At 40.2% G+C, this 19,050-nt stretch overlaps 1 protein-coding gene across 1 annotated transcript in view; it reads right to left on the bottom strand.

The window, feature by feature from the left end:
• The window catches only part of trabd2a (TraB domain containing 2A), a 58,623-nt gene that overhangs the window by 23,193 nt on the left and 16,380 nt on the right, over positions 1-19,050 (bottom strand). The window contains exons 3-4 of the mRNA XM_085281221.1: positions 9,052-9,198; positions 8,394-8,568 (exon numbers count right to left, since the gene is read on the bottom strand). Coding sequence (XP_085137347.1) covers positions 8,394-8,568; positions 9,052-9,198 — 322 coding nt within the window. The remainder of the gene's footprint in view (positions 1-8,393; positions 8,569-9,051; positions 9,199-19,050) is intronic.

The following is a 19,050-nucleotide window of genomic DNA, read 5'->3' as shown; positions in this document are numbered from 1 at the left end:
TGAGTTTAATATTATACATGCAAACAGAAACTACTCACAGTTTTAAATAATAAGTAAAAGTCTGTCTGGCTGAACTCTAAGCAGCTAGTTGTTCCTCTCTTCTGACACAAAACCTCATCACAGTGTGTTTACCACTCTGGAGGTGGTAAACACACCGTGTCCACCTCTTCAGATTTGTTTTTAAAAAAAAACACCTGATAGCTGTTGTTTTATTCGATCAACATGATTAAATATCTTAATAACTGATAATTTCATTTATCATTAAATGTATCATCATAAACTAAACCTTAAAAAAAAGGTTAGGCATAAAGGTGTCATTCAAACTTAAATCCGGGACTTAATGTAGGATTGGCAGATGGTCTGGCCCTAGCTGCCTGTTTCCCTAACCGGTGTGTGGTAGGTCTGGTCTGGATTTTAATGGTGTTGGATGACATGTGTGTTACTTGTGTCAGCGACTACCCCAAACAGTTGTAAACTGGCTGTTTATGAGTGTGAGGTTGCTGTGAAAAAAGCACCATATTTTTTTTGACTTTCACACCATCTGGGCGAGAAAAACCAAAGGGGCAGTGGCAGCGGTGATGCCGTGCATACAGTAAAAACACACAGCAGAGATCTGAGCCATGCATGTGGAAGATTTAACCTGGAGAAATCTCTAGTCAATCCTATGAAGCTACCATTTTATGTATGTAGGGGCAGTAGAGGCTTAGTTTATTTACACAAAAAAGTGTTGTAACAACAGTTATAATGTAATGCTTTTCAAATGAGCTGAATATGGTTTGATTGCAGTGTGTAGCAGGATCATAAACTATAGATTCTGCATCAATTTGTTTTAACTCTTCATCACAACTATATTTACATTGAGGGAAATATTCAAACCTATGTTTATATGGGGTTGGCACGGTGGTTAGCGCTGTTACCGCTGGGTTCAAACTTACTGACTCCCCAAGGCTCAATGTTATCACTGTGCCAGTGGTTAAGTCCTGCCACAGACTAAAGCATGCTTTGTAAGCTGGTGACTCTAAATTGCCTGTAGGTGTAGATGTGAGTGTCAGTGGTTGCTTCATGCCATATGATTAGCTGACAACCTATCCAGAGTGTACCCCGTCTCCCATATGACTGTCATCGTATCTGCTAAACCTAATCCTAATCCTACTCTGCACTTTGGGAGAGCAGCACCAACCATTGGCAGCAAATAATGCTTTAAAATATTAAACAAAAACAAATACCTGAATCCCAAATATCAATTGAGATTATCTATAACATTAAATGTGATACAGAACATTTTTGCTTCTGCATGTATTATTTCACATAATTGTGAAATAATAACTGTATCATTATCACATCATAAAATAACAAAAAAAAGCTTCTGAGTTATTTACAGTGAGATATGTACGGTTATCTTATTGGCTTCACTCTATTTTTGTGGTACAGCACTTATGTGTCAATAAAAGCCACATAACTTCACTGTTAACATAAAAACTGATATAAAGTAGCAGCTGAAAATGGTTACTGTCACGCTACCATCTTAAAATGGTAGTGGGATTTGGATTCACTGTCATGTCCATTGGCTCGAGGGGGCTCCAATTGGAATATGCCAGATATATTCTTATTATTTAAGTTGCTTTTAAATAGTTTGGCAAACAAATGCATTATAAATGTGGCTATGTTAGTACCCTTTGCTTATGTTGAAACTAGAGGACTCAGCAGTTCATCAAGGGATTCCAGTACCAAGAGCAACCCACATACTGACTTGTCAAGGTGCTTTGTGTGAGTTATGAGTTCATGTCAACTTCTGTCATGAGTTGCAGCTCATGAGCCAAAACATCCATTTATTACAGGCATACCCACAGTACTAAACAGCTCACTAACCAAGGGGTATTCACTTTAGCAAGGCTGTACCAAGCTAAACAGCAAAAGATCCAAAGTCAAACCTTAATTGTCTGTGAAAAGAGTCAAACATTTCAAAGTACAGTAACCGTTAGAGCCTGTCAACCACACTGGCTATTACACTGCCGCAAATATTTAAATTTGTGGTTTTGGAGCAGATTTTCAGGGGAATCATGGTGTGCTAAGGAGCTTCAGGCTGAAACATGGATGTATTCAAGTTCAGCCTGGAAAAAGAAAAAACATTTGAGAGCAGGCAGAACGTCGCTCTCGGCCTTTAGCGATATGTAAACACACCATTTTATTAAAGTCAAGCGTGCCAGGGTATGGCAGAGATTATAAAGGGAACAAGGGTTCAGATTGTATACATGGATTGGGTTACTGTACCTATGGAGCGGAGCAATAACCACTTCCATATGTCTGTCTGAACATATGGCACGTTTTCAACATCATCATTCACGTTGAGTGATGGGCGTGGTATTTCAGACAAACAAGTGGGGGGAAAAGACAAATTTCTAGGAGGTATTTACTTACAGTACAGTAAAGTACAAAGTTGTGACAGGATAGCTGTTTAGCTACGCAAAGTAAAACTGGAAAAACCTTCATAGTTTTACCATTATGGTCAAGACAAGGGCAGAATATATTGAGTCTAAAATCACTGCTCCTTCTAGGACTAAAGAACTGGCAAATATTATATGTACACCATTATGAGTTATGTTGTTAAAAAAACTTTTAAAAAATTTTTAAAAAGGCAAATCGCTGAAAGCTGGCTCAAATCCCAGTATAGTCAAAATCTTTTTATTGACATGTTTTTGTATGAGGATGACAGGAAAGACTGGGGCAATGTCTCTGTTACTCTAATAAGCCTGGTTTTTATGCTTTAGCAGAAAGATGGGGCACTAAGCATGACACAGGGTACTTTGTGCTGCAGGTGTATGAAACTTTTTTCTACCTTAAATTTTCTCATAACAACCAGAACTACTGGGTGGTCACAGAGGTCTGTGCACCATGAATGTGACTCTGTTATAACCGGCTCTTATCACCGCATCTCTTTTCCTTCTTCAAATCTTTACCCACTGCACTCTGTGAACTTGCATTAACAGGCAGTTTGCACAAGGAAAAGAAGAAAGGACTCTAGACAACAAAGTGTGAGGTGGGAGTAAAGAGAGACACAGCCAGTGTAGAGTGAGAGTGTGTGTATGTGTCTGCTCCATTGGGCCTTAAAGTGTAGTGTGAGGTACTGACCAGCGACCGCTACTGTTTGTTTGACTGCTGCCTTCCTGACCACTATTCTGGCCAGACTGCTGAAAAACAAAGTTTATCTAACAGTGAAAGCTGGGATGCAAACCAATCACAGGCCACATTCTGGTGAATTTTTAACATGAGTGTGAAAATGATGACAAGAAATTAAATAACAATTTCTCAGTTGACCAGTCAGTTTAGCCCCTACAGCTCAGTTCAGGTAAAAGACTTTGGCAGGGCCTCGTTTTCCACCCACGTGTAACAAAGCAATTCTTTCTTGGTGTATAAATCAGTGTGTATGTGTTCCTGTATGGGAAATTATTTAGGGTGCGAAAGCATTTTACTCTAGTGTGTGACTACTGTCCATTCATGGATTTATTTTATTTTTTTCGTACAATGCAAAAACACCTAAATACTCACATAATATGGCTCACACAGTCAAAGATAACAACTGTGGGTCAAATCCAGTGCACGATTGTTCAATTATGACAGAAGGTATACATATCTGCACAAAACCTTTACGGGTTCCTTTGACTATGCGTCTCCTAGTTCGGCTTGTTCACCAGCCAGTTTGAAGTGTAGCCTCAATTTCTTGTTCTTAGCTAACAGGAGAGGCACCCGGTGTAATGTTCTGCTGCTGTAGCCAATCTGCATTAAATGCGTGCATATAGAGGTTCTCTTATCCATAACAACCATCTGCCTCTCTTCATTGGCAGTGAGGCGGTGGAGAGGGTGAGCAGTTTTAAATTCTTGGGGGTAACTGTGACCGAGGACCTGTCCTGGGGCAACCATATCACCTCAGTTGTACGGAAGGCCCAACAGCGCCTCTACTACCTGAGGAGACTGCGGAGCGCACACATTCCCAGATCTCTGATGTTGAACTTCTACAACTGTGCCATCAGCAGCGTTCTGACGTATGGATTTCTAGTGTGGTTCCCCAGCTGCACCAAGGCCGATCAGCAAGCACTCCAGCGGGTGGTGAAAGAAGCTGGCAGAATTATTGGAACAAGTCTGCCAGAGATCAGTAATATCTTCCCCACTCGCTGTCTGAGGAGGGTGCACAGTATCCTGCGGGACCAACATCACCCTGCGCGCCACCTTTTCCATCTGCTGCCCTCAGGGAGAAGGTACAGGTCTATACAGGCCAGAACATCCAGACTGGCCAACAGCCTGTATCCACAGGCTGTGAGGCTCCTGAACTCTCTGCCCCCCTCTCACGGACAATAACCATATCCAACTTCTTAATAGCAATGAACTGGTCTGCATTGGTGCATCATATCTTTATTCTCTTCCCCCTCCTGCCCCCCCCCCCCCCCCTCTTTCTTAAATAGATAACTATCATATCTGATATCATATCTCACAGTACAATAATATTGAATGGGTTGCATTGTTGTATTTTGTCATGTTTCTCAGGTCTTTGTCTGAATTTCTACGAACATTATTGCTAAGGATTGTCTTATTGCATTGGAGTCACACTGGGTTAAATATGTACACTTGGGTTTTAAGGGGTATTTATTATTTTCTTCTTTTTTTTGGGTTGTATGGAAGCCCCAAACGCAATTTCATTGTTCTTGACAATGACAATAAATAAATAAATACTAATACCTTAGTTATAATAAGTAATTATTTAAAGTATTGTTGCCTTGCTATCAACTTGAAGCATTCATAGCATTCTTCTCTGGCATCTGGCATTAACAAGGCAGTTTTATCCAGAGAACTGTTGCTCGCTATTTTCTCTTTGTAAGACAATTTTCTGGAAAACCTTGAGATGGTTGTGTAAGAAAATTCCAGCAAATCAGCAGTTTTTTGAAACGGTCAGACCAGCCCGTCTGGCACCAACAACCATGCCACATTCAAAATCACTTAAATTACCTTTTTCCCCATTCTGACGCTCAGTTTAAACTTTAGCATGTCTATATGCACATATCTGCCTAAAAGCACTGAGTTTGTGTCATGTGACTGGCTGATTAGGCTCAATTTATGCCATGTACTACCCATCAGTTCCAGAAAAAAAATCAGCTTTTCTGTCTCGTGTTACTTAAAAATTGACTTTGCTTTCTGTATCTGAACTTGTTAAGGTGCTCTGACTACAACGCTTCTAATCTCCTTTGTAGAAGTGCGCTTCAGAACTACTGAAGTATACCTAACAAAGTGGCCAGTGAGTGAATTGTCTTGCTGACAGACAAACAGACAAACTGCGTTGATCATGTAAATAAAAATTAAATATAAAAAAACAACCATATTTCCTCATCACAGTTAACTTTGTACTATATTAGAATGTTAATGCTGAAGTTATTTTAGGTCATTATTTTATTTCCAGTGTACTTAAGTTGTTGTGGCAATAAAGCTTACTGAAAGCAAAAATGAAAACCCTCAACAATTTTCCACATAGGTCAGTCAGGAATCTGCAGGCCGACCTCTGCAGTCAAATGGGATCATTACCCGGGAAAAGAAATATGTCAAATATGCTACTGCTGTTTCAAAAAGCACAACTCTAATTCCTCTGAATCAAATTTAATCTAAAGTTAACATTATTCATAATCACAGATTACCTAAAGCTTTGAAAATGTGGAACATAAAAAAATCTTTAATCTGTTTAAACATTCTTTAACGAATCAGAGGGACATGATAAGGTCAGTGATAAGACAGATCTCACAGCTGATAGCAACAGGGAAACGAAGTACCCTGACATAATGGGCTCCATTGTAGCCGGTGTGTGTGCGTGAGTGTGCTTGTCCTCTGACCCCACCCGGGATAATTAAGGACACATTTTACCCAGATACCCAGGGGCCTGTGTAATGTGTGTGTGTGTGTGTGTGTGTGTGTGTGTGTGTGTGTGTGTGTGTGTGTGTGTGTGGACCATCGTGTGCCACATCCCATTCCTTGTACACAACGACCTAACCTGCCCTCCATATGTCTAAGACCAATGCTTCTGGGCTGATTGGCCATATCACTTTCACTCACCAGCTCACATGCAGACACACACATGCACAGTGAACACACATATAAGCACACACCCATACATACAAAAATACACACAGAGGCACACACCTTCAGAGACCAAGCCCTTGTAAAGGCACCTCCTTAGGGGATAGCTCTGAAATGTACTCCTTGTTAGGCACTGGGAGTGGGTTTTGTGTGTGTGTGTGTGTGTGTGTGCGTGTGTGTGTGTGTGTGTGTGTGTGTGTGTGTGTGTGTGTTCATCTGCTTTTCCTCATCTGTTTCCTGCAGCAGACCAATAGTCTGTGAAAGCCTCTCTCTTTCTGCTCAAAGCTCACTGCTGTTCTACTCAAAAATGACCCCCCAAAGGTTTACACAGTAACATTGCTTAAAAGCAAAAAAACACAAAACAAAACAACAAAATTGGATTAAGAAATTAATACAATTTGGTCCACTCTTCTCATACAGCTCTGTATAAGAAGTATGAAATGAACTGAAACTTTATGACATGCCAAATTCAGAATGTAATGGCGCTACTTTTCAATAAGACTCCCCTTATTGATGGCTAATAAATAGTTTATAGATGTGTTATTAATTATCTGTAAACACTTTATGCAAAAATAAGCTGATTGTTGGACATTACATTAGAAAACTGTCCAAAATATAATCAATAGATCAATCAGTGATTTACAACAAAGACAAATTCAAAGGATAGAGAAAATGAATGAATCAATTGATTGTCCATTTTCAAAACAGAATAAAGAAAGTCTGGCTGATGGACTTATGCACACATAAAGTGAACACACACACACACACACACACACACACGCACACACACATAGAAGTATGCTTGATTTCTGTTCTTATCACCGTCCCTGTTTTCATTGGATTCTTTTATTAGATGGGTGATACTTATGAGGTTGCTATGTAGTGTTAAAAGAATTCAAAGTATTATGCTGACATTTCTAAATGACTCAAACACACCACAAGTCTGCTTCTGGTTAACCCTGCATTGATAAAATTATGGTTTATAGAAGATCTCCTTTAAACTAAACTATTTGGACTCAAAGTTGATAAAGACCATCTATCAGTCAGTGAGTTATTCATTCATAGGGCTGATTAGCAGCACCGGTTTCCATAAATCCAATGCAATAACATCCAAAAAAATTGTTTTCTTTATTTAAAGACAACAGTAAGAGACACGAATTCCCACTTATATGTATAAATGTATATATATGTGTGTGTTTCTGGACTCTGCCCTTTCAGTTCTGGGAAGACAAGCTAAATTCAGCTTTTCTGGGGCTTCTGTTCACCTCTTCCTTAACCTCCTAGGACCTGGCGTCCACATATGTGGACATCACATTTTGAGTTGTTTAGACCAAAATACTACATTTTGCTCTACAAGTGTCTGATATCCACTTATGAGGACATTATACTGCTATTGTTCTATTGAAATTTAAAGCGAATGCCCTCATATGTGGATCTCATTTTTCTCAGAAACAAAAATCAGGTAAAAAAAAAATAAAAATCACGTAATTCTTTGTTTTTACATTCATCCGGTCCCAATCAGCCCAAATAGCAAAGAGAAATTAAAAATGCATGCCATGAAAGAGTTCGGGTCTTAGGAGGTTACGATGTCTTTGCTTTCTCTACCTGAGTTTGCTAAGCTGCTCTGACTAAGAAGTCTCTAATCTCCTTTGTAGGAGTGCTCTTCAAACAAAACTGGAATTAAAGTCATTATATTAAATGGATAAAAGTAATTATTATTACCCTGCCACCAAGGGAGCAAGCCAACAACCACACTGGAACATCCAGCCACGCACCCCAGAACAAACAAGCATCCACATCCCAAAGACGGGCAGAAGCATCCAGCCGGGAGCAGGACCATGTCCCACAGGGGTCAAGGCTTAGTGAGCCCCAGGCCCCGCCATGCACACACACACACACACACACACACACACACACACACACACACACACACACACATACACACACACACACACACACACACAGAGACACAGACCATTCACTCATTCAGTCATTTTGAAGGTAATTAAGTAAATTTGTGTCCAGGAGTTTTGGTCTGGACTGAAGGAAAGATCTCATTACCACTTTACAAATACACATACACATAGAAGTATCCACGGGGAGGAACTCGTGGATTTGGGATATTATACGTATATAGCGGCATTTACTGTATCTAATAACACACTAGTAAACCAACAACCCACACTGCATATTATAAAGCTGATACTCCAAACACTGATCACAGAGTTCACTGTTCATTTTTTTCTGTGTGTATTTTGTGTAGATTAGAGAACACCAACCTGCTCCAAAAGCAAAAAAGAAGCTCTTGTCTGGGTGTTCCTCAAGCAGAGCCTTGACCCTCTTGCCCATCCTTTCATTTCTCTTGTAGATGAGTTCCTGTCGGAAGTAGCTGTCTATTTCCTGGGCAGTGGCCTGCTCATTGGGTGGCAGTGTCACATTATTGAAGTTAGGGACCTATAGTTCCCAAGGTAGTTGGCCATGAAAGTAAAACACAGAAGACATGATTGTTTATTTATAGGTTATTTGCAAACCTTTGACTAAGGTTGAATCAATAAAAAATCTGAAATTCTTAAGACATATCGTTCAAGGGTTTTTACTTATTTATTTTCTTTACATGACTGATGGTACAATTGACTTAAAAGCCTTTGGACTGACAAAGATCTCATGAGATTGGCAGGAGAAACATATAGCAATGGTGGCAAAGAAAGAACAGAAGTAGCTAAGTATGGAGAAAGTGCATGTGTGCGCTGGGGGTGTGTGGGGTGGGGGAAGAAGAAGGTGAGGTGGGTCAGTAGGTTAGGGGTGAAAGTAAAAGGTTAAGGGTTGTGCCAGTTGGACAAACCTAAGATCAAAATGAATCTAAGCTTATTAGACAGACTGAAAGTTACAGATAAGACAAGACAAGACAAGATAAGATGAGATTGTGGATGATCTGACCTGTGATGTGTCATGATTGAAGATAATGGAGTTGAGATCTCCACAGTTGTAGTGCCTGATGAGGTCTTCAGTGGTATATGGGACCTGTAGGCTTCCTGCCCTTAAAGACTCCTGTTGTAATAAAGTCTGGTTCAGGGCAAAGATCACCTAAAATAAGACAGGGATAACCAATTAATGAAAGATTTATTTCTACCTCCCTCTAAGACCCAGAGGTTTTTCTGGGGTCAAAAATATGAAGATCAAGCAAATTAATGTCAATTATATGTGTAAAATACAACTTCTAACAATCAAACAAGCAGCGAGTCAGCAACCTCACACATACATGTGAGCATTGGTATGTTCTGGTGTAATTACTGGATACCAGCAATAAACAGTGCCCTCTCAACTACAAGCCAAAGCAATCTTTGAACAGTTATTGGCTGTGCAGTGTGCCACTGCTAAAACTGCCATGCAGCTGAAGAATGCTATTGTTGGGAACCATTAATGATGACAGTTGTATTCAGGAGGCTTCATTCTGTGACTCTGAGGTTTTATTTCAAGGCCTGCCAAACAAAGAGAATCAAATTGAGAGTTAAAGATATTCCCAGATCAGCTGTTGAGCAATGCAACACAAAAAAACAAAAACAACAAAGAAAGAGGATCAAGAGAAATGACAGCACATGTGGCTGTCAATGCAAGACAATGTCAATTATCCGTAAGAGAGAGGAGCTCTGCTGCTAAAAAAAACACAAATGTCTGATAAAAGGTGAGAGGATAGCTCACCTAGAGCGGAAAATCTTGAGAAGCGAGGAATCCACATAAGGAAGATTTTTGCTGTGATGATATGTAGTGGTAACTGCCACAGTGGGGAAATGGAGAGGAGCTATCAGTTTCAACATAGCGCAGCATGCCTAGCCTTTTGGAGTCCAGCCTGGTTTAGAGCTAAAATGATCCATTATCTGAAAACTATTTTATGTACACTCTTTATAGGATTCCATTTAAAAGTTGTTGAGCTATACTAGTCTGACTGACAGACACTGTCAGCAAACAGCAAACATGTTAAATTTTAGGCAAGACTGGGCATAAAATTCTGATTTACGTGTCCTATTGAATTAACCACTTTAAAAAGGACACTTTTTTCTGCCTGGACCCCTTTCAGCTTTGCAGCACAGATTCAGCTTTTGTGTGAGCATGAAATCAGCCAGTGTTTGGTTAGAGAGACCTGGTGAGATGAAAGACATATGCACACATGCACATGCAAATATAGATATACACAATTGCACATCAGCGCACGCACATGCTCAGAAAGCTGTACAGTCTACACATCAGACTTGAGACAGGGGTTCGTACAGAAAGCACCGCCAGTCACCTCAGTGCATGGTCTCCCTCTGATCTCTCACCGCACACACACAGACACATGCACACAAACGCACACCTTTCACCCTGGAAGCCATTGATCTCAATCCCAGTGACAGAAGAAAGTTTTGTATAGTTTATTTGCTTCTCAAAAGGAACAATGAGTCAAAGTGAATACGTTTTTGGTTAGCAGTGGAACTATGTAAATTTGTCCACAGTATGTCAGCATGTTTTTGCAATTCACCAGTTTGTGTGTGAAGCCTCAGCTCTTGAATTCTGTAACGATATGCGTATCTGTATGCAAGGCGGACCTGAGCGGCTATTTTTTTGTTATGTTTTTGCTTTTTATGTTCTGCTTTCTAAGGTGCTCCGATGACACTTTTCCCCCTCGGCTTCCCCTTTGTGGGAGCCTCCTTATAGCTGAAGAGAGCAGGAGAGGAGAGCAGCGTGGAGCAGATGCCTTCTTGTCAGGGGGACAAAGAACCCCTCCGTCACCCTCTCTTCTCCTCTCCTCTGTGCTCCCTCCAGCTTTCATCGGCCGCGCATCAAAGTGGAGCTCTGCATATGAAAAGGACCCCCGTCTTTATGCCACGCAAATTAGCCTATCGCCGCCCCTCCCCGACTCATTTCACAAAAACACCCTCACATCTGTGCCATCTCCGTGAAGGAAGGCCCTCATCTGCAGGGTCTCCCCTTTTTCACTGCTCTCCCTTCTCCTCTTTCTGTGCTCGCCATGCCTTTCAGCCCCTTAAATTATGGTAGTGAAGGGAGAGGAGGAGGGAGCGGAGGTGTGGGTGAGGGGGAGGATCAGTCATATATAGGCAGCTTAAAGTACAAAAAAAAATGCGGGGAAGGAATAAGACAGACAGAAAGAAAACACTAACCAGAAAGTGAGGAAACAGAAAAAAAGCAGTAAAGTGGAGGACTGAAAGGAAGAAAACCTTAACAAATCATTCCTTTCTTTCTGCTGTAATCGTCCTCTTCTACTACTCCATTGCGGGTCAGCGGGTGCTTTTTCCCCACTCGGCTCCTTTCATCAGATCCCCCTGTTTCTTCTGCTGTCCCCTAACCCGCCCCCTCCTGCACACACAGACAGACACACAGACACACCCCTTGCTGATATCAAAGAAAGCGGAGCCAATGAAAGTCAATAATTGTCCTTTGTCATGGAAATCTCCCCTCTTGTGGAGATGGAGTGGGGTGGGTGTGTGCATCTAGAGCAAACATCATCACGGTCAGATTCCCACATGTGGAGATTTGGAGTGTTCAAAAAACTCTTGCTGCTCTCGCCCTGGAGTTTGGAGTCTTAGTTTAAGGTTTTGAGTTTTGTAGAGTATTGTTAAGGTGTTACACCTCCTCAACTATTTAGTAAAAATTGTCATTTGGTTGCGAGCCAAGTGGAAAGATGCTTTAAATCATGTGAAGGAACATGTACCAGAGCCAAATGTTGATTTTCTCTAAAGCAGAGGTGTCAAACATAAGGCCCGGGGGTCAAAATCGGGCAAGCAAAGATGCCAGTCCGTTTCACTGGAAGGCTTTTTTAATTTTGAACTTTTCAGGATATTTTCATACGTTTTACAGCTTTTTTCTATTAATAAAGATCCCTTGTCATTCATTCTACACCAAAGTTAGATAATGGACAAACAATTAAATGAAAAGTTCCTGCTATAGATATATCTACTGAATCATTTGTCTAGGTGTCTTTCTTTAAAAGAAACACAATACTTTTTAAAAACAAATAATTTTTGCTATCTTGACAAACTAACATTGTCCATTAACAACACAGATGAGCAGGACTGATAATGTTTGCTCTCTAAAGGCCCCAGTATACCCACCAGGTTGCTGGCTTCACGGCCTCATTCATTTATGCTCTCTGTTATGGCAGCAAAGCAGGTAGCCACTACATTATTTTCCTGATCAGAGAACTACATGTGCACTGATGTAGGAGAAGAAGAGATCAAAACAAGGAGAAAAAAACTGCTTTTTCCAGTTTTGTCCACAAAGTATCATCTTTTCAACTGTTCCAACATCTCCCTTTATATAATCTGTGAATGTTTGAGCATTTCTACTGATATACCATTAAAACAGCAGGGAAAAAAAACAACACAGTCATGTCTTCAAGCAGGTTACAAAACTTGATAAGTGCACGACCAAGAAACGGTGGCTAGTGACAGCAGATTTGACGTCAATTCACTGCACTGAATATAAAATATCCCTAAGTCCAAAATTAGCATTAGCATTTTATTGTTAGCCAAAGCCACTAGACCCTATTTTAATGATAGCACGCGGCAGCTCTGTAATTAATCAGGTAACATGTGTCCAGGCTAACATGTATGACAACTGTTGATAAAGAGTGGGCTGTTGGTCTTTTAATAAGCATCACCAAGTTTGTTGCACTACTTTTCATGTGTTCAGCTTCTAGTGAGGGGAAGGGCTGTGAGCCTGTCAGCTTACAGTGGGGCTGTGTAAAGCAGAGCGTCAGCTGGTGGAAGTGAAGAAAGCACTGTTGATTTCAATACTGCTGCAAATGAGTATCTAATGCGATATAATCTGTGCTTTTTCTTTATCAATTAGTATTCGAGTATCAGTGTTTTTTGGTTTGGTGTCAAAAGGTATCGAAACTTTCAGTTCTGGTGACAAACCTATTCAGTACTAATGTGATGGCACCATAAATAAGTCAGCACAATTAATTCCATAACACAGGAATAATATAGGAATAGGAATAGTGTCACAGTTTAGAGAAGGACCTCTTTTGTATCCAGGGAAAGACAGCGGCACAACAGCCAGCAGCATTCAACACTGGTCTGCTTCATGTTACTTTAGGTTCAGTATATTTCGGCCTTAATGCTGCCATCATAATCACCATAATCATAACAAGCAAAGATAAGATGACTTTACGTCTTTAATCTCGCCAACAATGTCATCAACACATTTGGTCTGTATATAAATATATAGACTATGTAAACTATACGAGAGATATGTCATAATATGAATCTGGCATAATGTGACCAACATGTAAACACAAAGCTATATTCCTTTTATGGCAAAGCCTCCAGCTAATTTATGTTATTCTGATTGTAAGAGCTGGCACTGAGATTTAGAGAGTGTTTGACTAGTTTAATTTTCAGCTGGGCTTTAATGAGACACTAAAGATGAGCATGTGTGCTGGTGCGTGCAAGCGTCTTTGTGGTTTTTTTGTGATTTTTCCAAATATTCTGTTTTTGCGTGCCTAAGTGAGCAGAAAAAGCATATGGAGTAACACACGTTTTATAAAGTAGGCTATCCACACTGCTGACAAACCATGTCCTCAGACAGATGCGTGCACACACACACAGAAAGAGAGAGAGTGAGACAGAGATCTTCCAGGCAATCTCCCAAGTACAAATGAAGACTCCCAACAGCTCCTCGGTTTCCTACTTGCTTGTGATGCTATCACAGTAATACAAGTCTCCTTTTCTCTTTGTCATACATGCACATAAATAAGACAGAAACAGGCACTGAGTATGATTTATACCACCAACAGTAAGAGAAAGGTTCAGACCAATAATAGAGAAGAAAACAAAGAAAAAAAGGGAGAGAAAAAGAACAGTAGTGAAAAGACTTTCACTACTGTTGTTATCGATGAAACCTCAGGATGAGAGTATAGACGAAGACGAATGCAGGCAGAAGTAGGCAGAGACGGGGATTCTGAATTACTTATGAGTGATGTTATCAGCGAAATGTTAGTCAGAGCAGTCAGCCCTAAAACAAGACCCATCAGGAGCACAGCAGCACTGCTAGGACTTCACAAAACAGTGATTCAGAGACCTTGTGCTGTCCTCAGGTAGTTAACATTTAAACACCAATGCCCTGTGATTTGATTGTGATGGGGTTCAGGAAGTAACGTCTATTTTTATCTGAGTTTCCAGACAAAACAGGCTAAACTTCTAATACCTAAGATGATTAAAAAAATGTGACTGATTTCAAATTGATTGTTTTCTCTTTCATAATAGTCTCATTGTGTATTTTAAACTGAAAGTCTCAATTTGTCCACTCCACAGTTTCAGAGGTTTCAGAGGTTTAAAACCATGAAAAACGAACTTTCGCGTTTCAGTGTAACATCTAACAGTCTTGAGAAAAAAAAATCAACATAACGTGTTTATTTTGTATTTTTCTGCTGCTTTCTGGTCAAATAAATATCCAATATTGGTTTTGAGCCAGGAAAAGGTGTATGAAAATAAAGAGAAAACCTAAATAAACTAAAAAGGTGGTTTAAACCATAACTACAAGCTGAAAAGCGAAAGAAAACATAGCAAGTTTCTTTTTCTATAAGACTGTGGTTAAAAAAAGTGAAGATACTGCCAGTTTTATGATTTTTGTCTTTATGTTTGTAAAGAAACGGCTGTTTAATGGCTATTGCGGCTGCAAAAGTGGAAATAAAGTGTTTTATTCAGCAGACATTCAATGACACTCCCACCGCACACACATAAATCTTTCACCACAGCGCAACCTTTTCACTTTCTTGCTGAAAACCCACCATTTAAACACAGATACGCACACCTGTCAGTTTGACTTATCCGTATTGTTGCTTCTTTCTTTCAATTCCCTCCTTCCAACTCCCCTGAGCATATTTTCTCCGACTTGCCTACACATCTCTCCCTCACACATTTATCCTCCCATCGTTTCATACCTCCCTTCTTCTCCTCTTTCATCCTGCATATTCCTTCACTCCCTCTTTTTCCATCCTTCTCTCCTTTGATCCTATAGATCCCCTCTATCAGATCTTTTTAAGATTTGACCCTTACATTCCTCGGGTCACTAATGACCTCCTCGCTCCGTGTGTATGTTTTCGTGTATGTACGTGTGTATAACCTGTACAAGATTAGGTCTCATCTTAGTGTGTTTATATGTACATGTATGTGTCTGTGCCTATATGTTTGTGTGTGTGTGTGTGCTTAAATGCTTCATCATCATGGATTACTGCCCGCTCTGCAGAACTCAGAGCAGACCTTTGAAGAAAGATTTATTAATTTTCCAATGCAACAAAAGAAGGAAAGTATTGGGCAAGGATTTCCTGTACAGGAAAGAAAGAGGAGAAAGTAAAAAAGTCCTCAGGCCCAAAGCTTTGAAAATAATAATGACCAAAAACGTATTCTCTCTCTTTAGGGAAAAAGTATCCTCATATACCATTTATATTTCCTAATCCTTATGATCCTTGTGAGTTAATGCTGACATGAACAACTCCTTTAATAGCCAGGTTAAGCCCACAGTTTCATTTTAAATCACTAAAATACTAAAATCATCAGCAAGCAATTTTTACTTCACAAGTGTGTTTATAAAAGCCAAGTCATCTAAGATGAGCAAGGATTTCACTAATAGCTGTTATCAGTAAAGTAATATGTTTGTTTTGTCTGCTTTTTAAAAATGTTTTCAATGAATAAGTTAATGTGCATGTTTTGTTTCCTCATAGATCTCTTGGGAGGCTGAAGTTTAAACTTAGAGTGTGTCGATACAATTTCTTATTGATTAATTATTTGGAGTAGAGTTGTGCCTCCAGACTTCAGCACATAAAAAAATGAGCACATGCTCCATGTACATCACAGAGAAACCAGCGGCCAGCACTCAGACCACATTCATATGAAACCGTGACTACACTTCTCCTTCTCTTCCTCTCTGTGCGTTCTCTCTCTTTCTCTATTTATCTCTGTCCAAAACCTATCTCTCGCCCTCCTCGCTTCCCTTCTGTCTCTCTCTCCCTTTCTCTCGCCCTGTAAAAACATTCTTGCGGGGTGCATTTACCTTGGTGCCCGACACAGCCAAATATTTAGGCTGTCACAGGGAATCAGCCTCAAACCAAATGGCTCGAGGTTTCTACACGCGCATTGTGTGTGTGTGTGTGTGTGTGTGTGTGTGTGTGTGCACGCACGCGCAGATCGTGGGGGTTGTGGTGATTGAAATGTCAACTTCTCAAACCCCCGCGCTCTATCCGGCTATACTGCTTCGCTATACCCTGAACAAGCTGTACAGGAGTCCTAACAACACGCCGTTTGCACACAAGGGTCATTCTTAGTCTGTGATCAGCCCCTTGATTTACTGTAATGTCTTCTTATACCTGATTGACTGTCTAAGTAAAAATGCCAAAATGTCAAAGTTCAGTAACTCCAGCTTTTCTAACTTTTTATATAAATTAACATAACAACAGTGGCTTCTCTGTGCAAAGCTAATTTCCTAATCAACATAGAAGCACTGTAAACACACACTTTCCCACACACACATGCTGCCACCTGTCATCACACATTCTGACAGTGACCAAACAGGAGTGTCCACTATTCGCAAAATTTTCCTGCCTCTGTCTTCCTGCCTGTCACTCTTCCTTTCTCTCACACGTACATACAAAACAGGCCCACACAGCAACCAGCGAGCCACTCGGCGACTCGGTCCACCAAGACACAACACAAAGATCTTGAAAACACAGCGAGCCACAAGGAAAACAGCCATCAATCTCGACGACTGTCTGTTGACTGAAAGAACACTATTAATTCAGGACAGCACGAGTCAAGAACAACACTGCCAAGCTGTTTCATGCCGAGATTCAAGCCAAAACAGCTGCGAACACTTACTGCAGACGCACACTGACCATCTGAGAATGTATGTGTGTTATCACGCAAACAGGCAAAGAAAGAAGAGTAGATTAATTCAAGATTTTCCACACTCAAACAGGCAAAAATTAGCCACCGGCCACGTCGGAAATAAATTGTTTTATCTTCTTTCATCTGGGAAAAAGTTGTAATATTTCGGTACAGCAGGTTGCTTCAATAGCAGAGTGTTGTATGCCATTGTAGACAAATGGCTGGCCATCGACAAACTGGGAATCGCAGCTGGACAAAAAAAAACCGCCAAGCAAGGATACAGGCAAGAAAAAGACTTTCCAGTATTTCCAATATCTGGAAATATCTCAGTGTCGAGTTTATAAAAAACATAGTTTTAGATGCATGAATTGCATTTTAGTCCGTGTGCTCTTTTGCACTCCAACCTCTGCAGAAACAGAAAAATCCCACTCAGTGCACTCATTCCACAAACTTTGCCCCCTTGGTGATGGTGGCAGCTATTTCATCCTTAGCCTGTGGCGATAACAATGCATAGATCAAGACTGCTTGATGGTTTCTTGCAAGGCCAGAGGAGTATTTATTAAAAGCTTATCCATTTACATCGCTGCCAAACCACAGTGATTCAAAGAATGGACGTAGTTTGTTATTTTCGAGTTGACAATTCTGTTATATTCTGCAGAACTACTCTCGTATTTGTAGTAAGGTTATTTTAACCAGCTTTTTGTCTTTATCAGTGTATGTACAGAGTAAACACAGACCAATCACATGCATTCTAAGTCATCCACATCATGCTACACAGATAATTGAACCTTTATTCAGCACACATGTGAAAACAGGAAACTGCAAAGAGTCAAGATGCAGAAGTCCAAAGAAATTATGGAAACATATGAAGACAAAAAGAGGCTGAAGGTGAAAAGGTTTACATGGGAAATGTAAATTACGGAAGAAGAGGAAAAGGGAAAACTCAAACTACTACTACTACATGCCCAAAACTTTAATCCAACAGCGTTGACTAAATTGCTTTGTTAAGATGATTATTTTGTACTTTTTTGAATCTGTATATTAATCCCGTAAAAAGTTTGGACATTGAATTGAAATACACCAAATTCCTCACTGCACAGGATGATGGGGGCAAATGATGTTTAAAAAAACAACAACAGACAGCAGGATAAGAAATTGCTCTCCAAGTTCTCCAAGAAATAAAGACACAGCAGGAATTAAAAACCCACATAGTGCTATTTACCACTGGCCTAGACTCAGAACCAAATCACCGCGGGCAAACCAAACTGAAGAAGCCAGGCACATGCACAAGCACACACGCTTATTTACAGTAATATGCATGTGAACACTTTCAGTCAGCTTGCATCACTTCTCTTATTCTAAACAAAAACAGAGACTGGAATCCCAATAAACTCAACATCGACCTTTAACGCCATCAGCAGTATAAACGCTACACCTCCCAATCACCTACAGAATAAGTCTATGCAATGGAAAATGGGCCCTTGCATCCAAACCATCTGAGAAATGAATCTGTTTATTGTTCTGTCAGGCTGATCAGTACAGGAGACAAAGGAAGTAAAGGAGATAAACAGAGGGTGAAAATATTTTTGAGACAAACAGCGGGAGGAAAGAGAGAATCGTGTTTCCACGGAAAGAAAAAGAAATAGCGGTTAAAAAAAAGATAGGTAGGCCAAGTGAAAATCAGAGAGTGTGATGGTTGTTGTTGTCTAGACATCTACCACTTCCCACAGCTTCACAACCACAGATTTATGAACAGTCAACAAAATATGAAAAACATCCAAACATCACAAATGTGCTGGGAGTTCAGTTTTCAGAGAAGTGTCCCTCTGCAACTATTGTGAATGGTACAAATATAAGCATCCTGATATGCAAACTGACACCAAAATAGCAACTGTCAAAGCAACACAAATGATGAAATATACTGTAAAAACAGCAAGCGAAGAGGCTTCAACACGTTTTAGATAAGGGGAGGAAACTGTGAAATAAGAAACAGCCAATGAAAGATTCACACAGGGTCAAAGAGTGGTTTGCATACAAGTTTAGATGGTGAGGAATC

The sequence above is a fragment of the Mchenga conophoros genome, linkage group LG7 (genome assembly GCF_057382185.1).
Source record: "Mchenga conophoros isolate Kocher_MC1m ecotype Shallow Benthic linkage group LG7, M_conophoros_male_GT1.1, whole genome shotgun sequence".
NCBI lineage: Eukaryota > Metazoa > Chordata > Actinopteri > Cichliformes > Cichlidae > Mchenga > Mchenga conophoros.
Note: the sequence above shows the minus strand (reverse complement) of the source record. Positions and strands in the feature narration are given on the sequence as shown.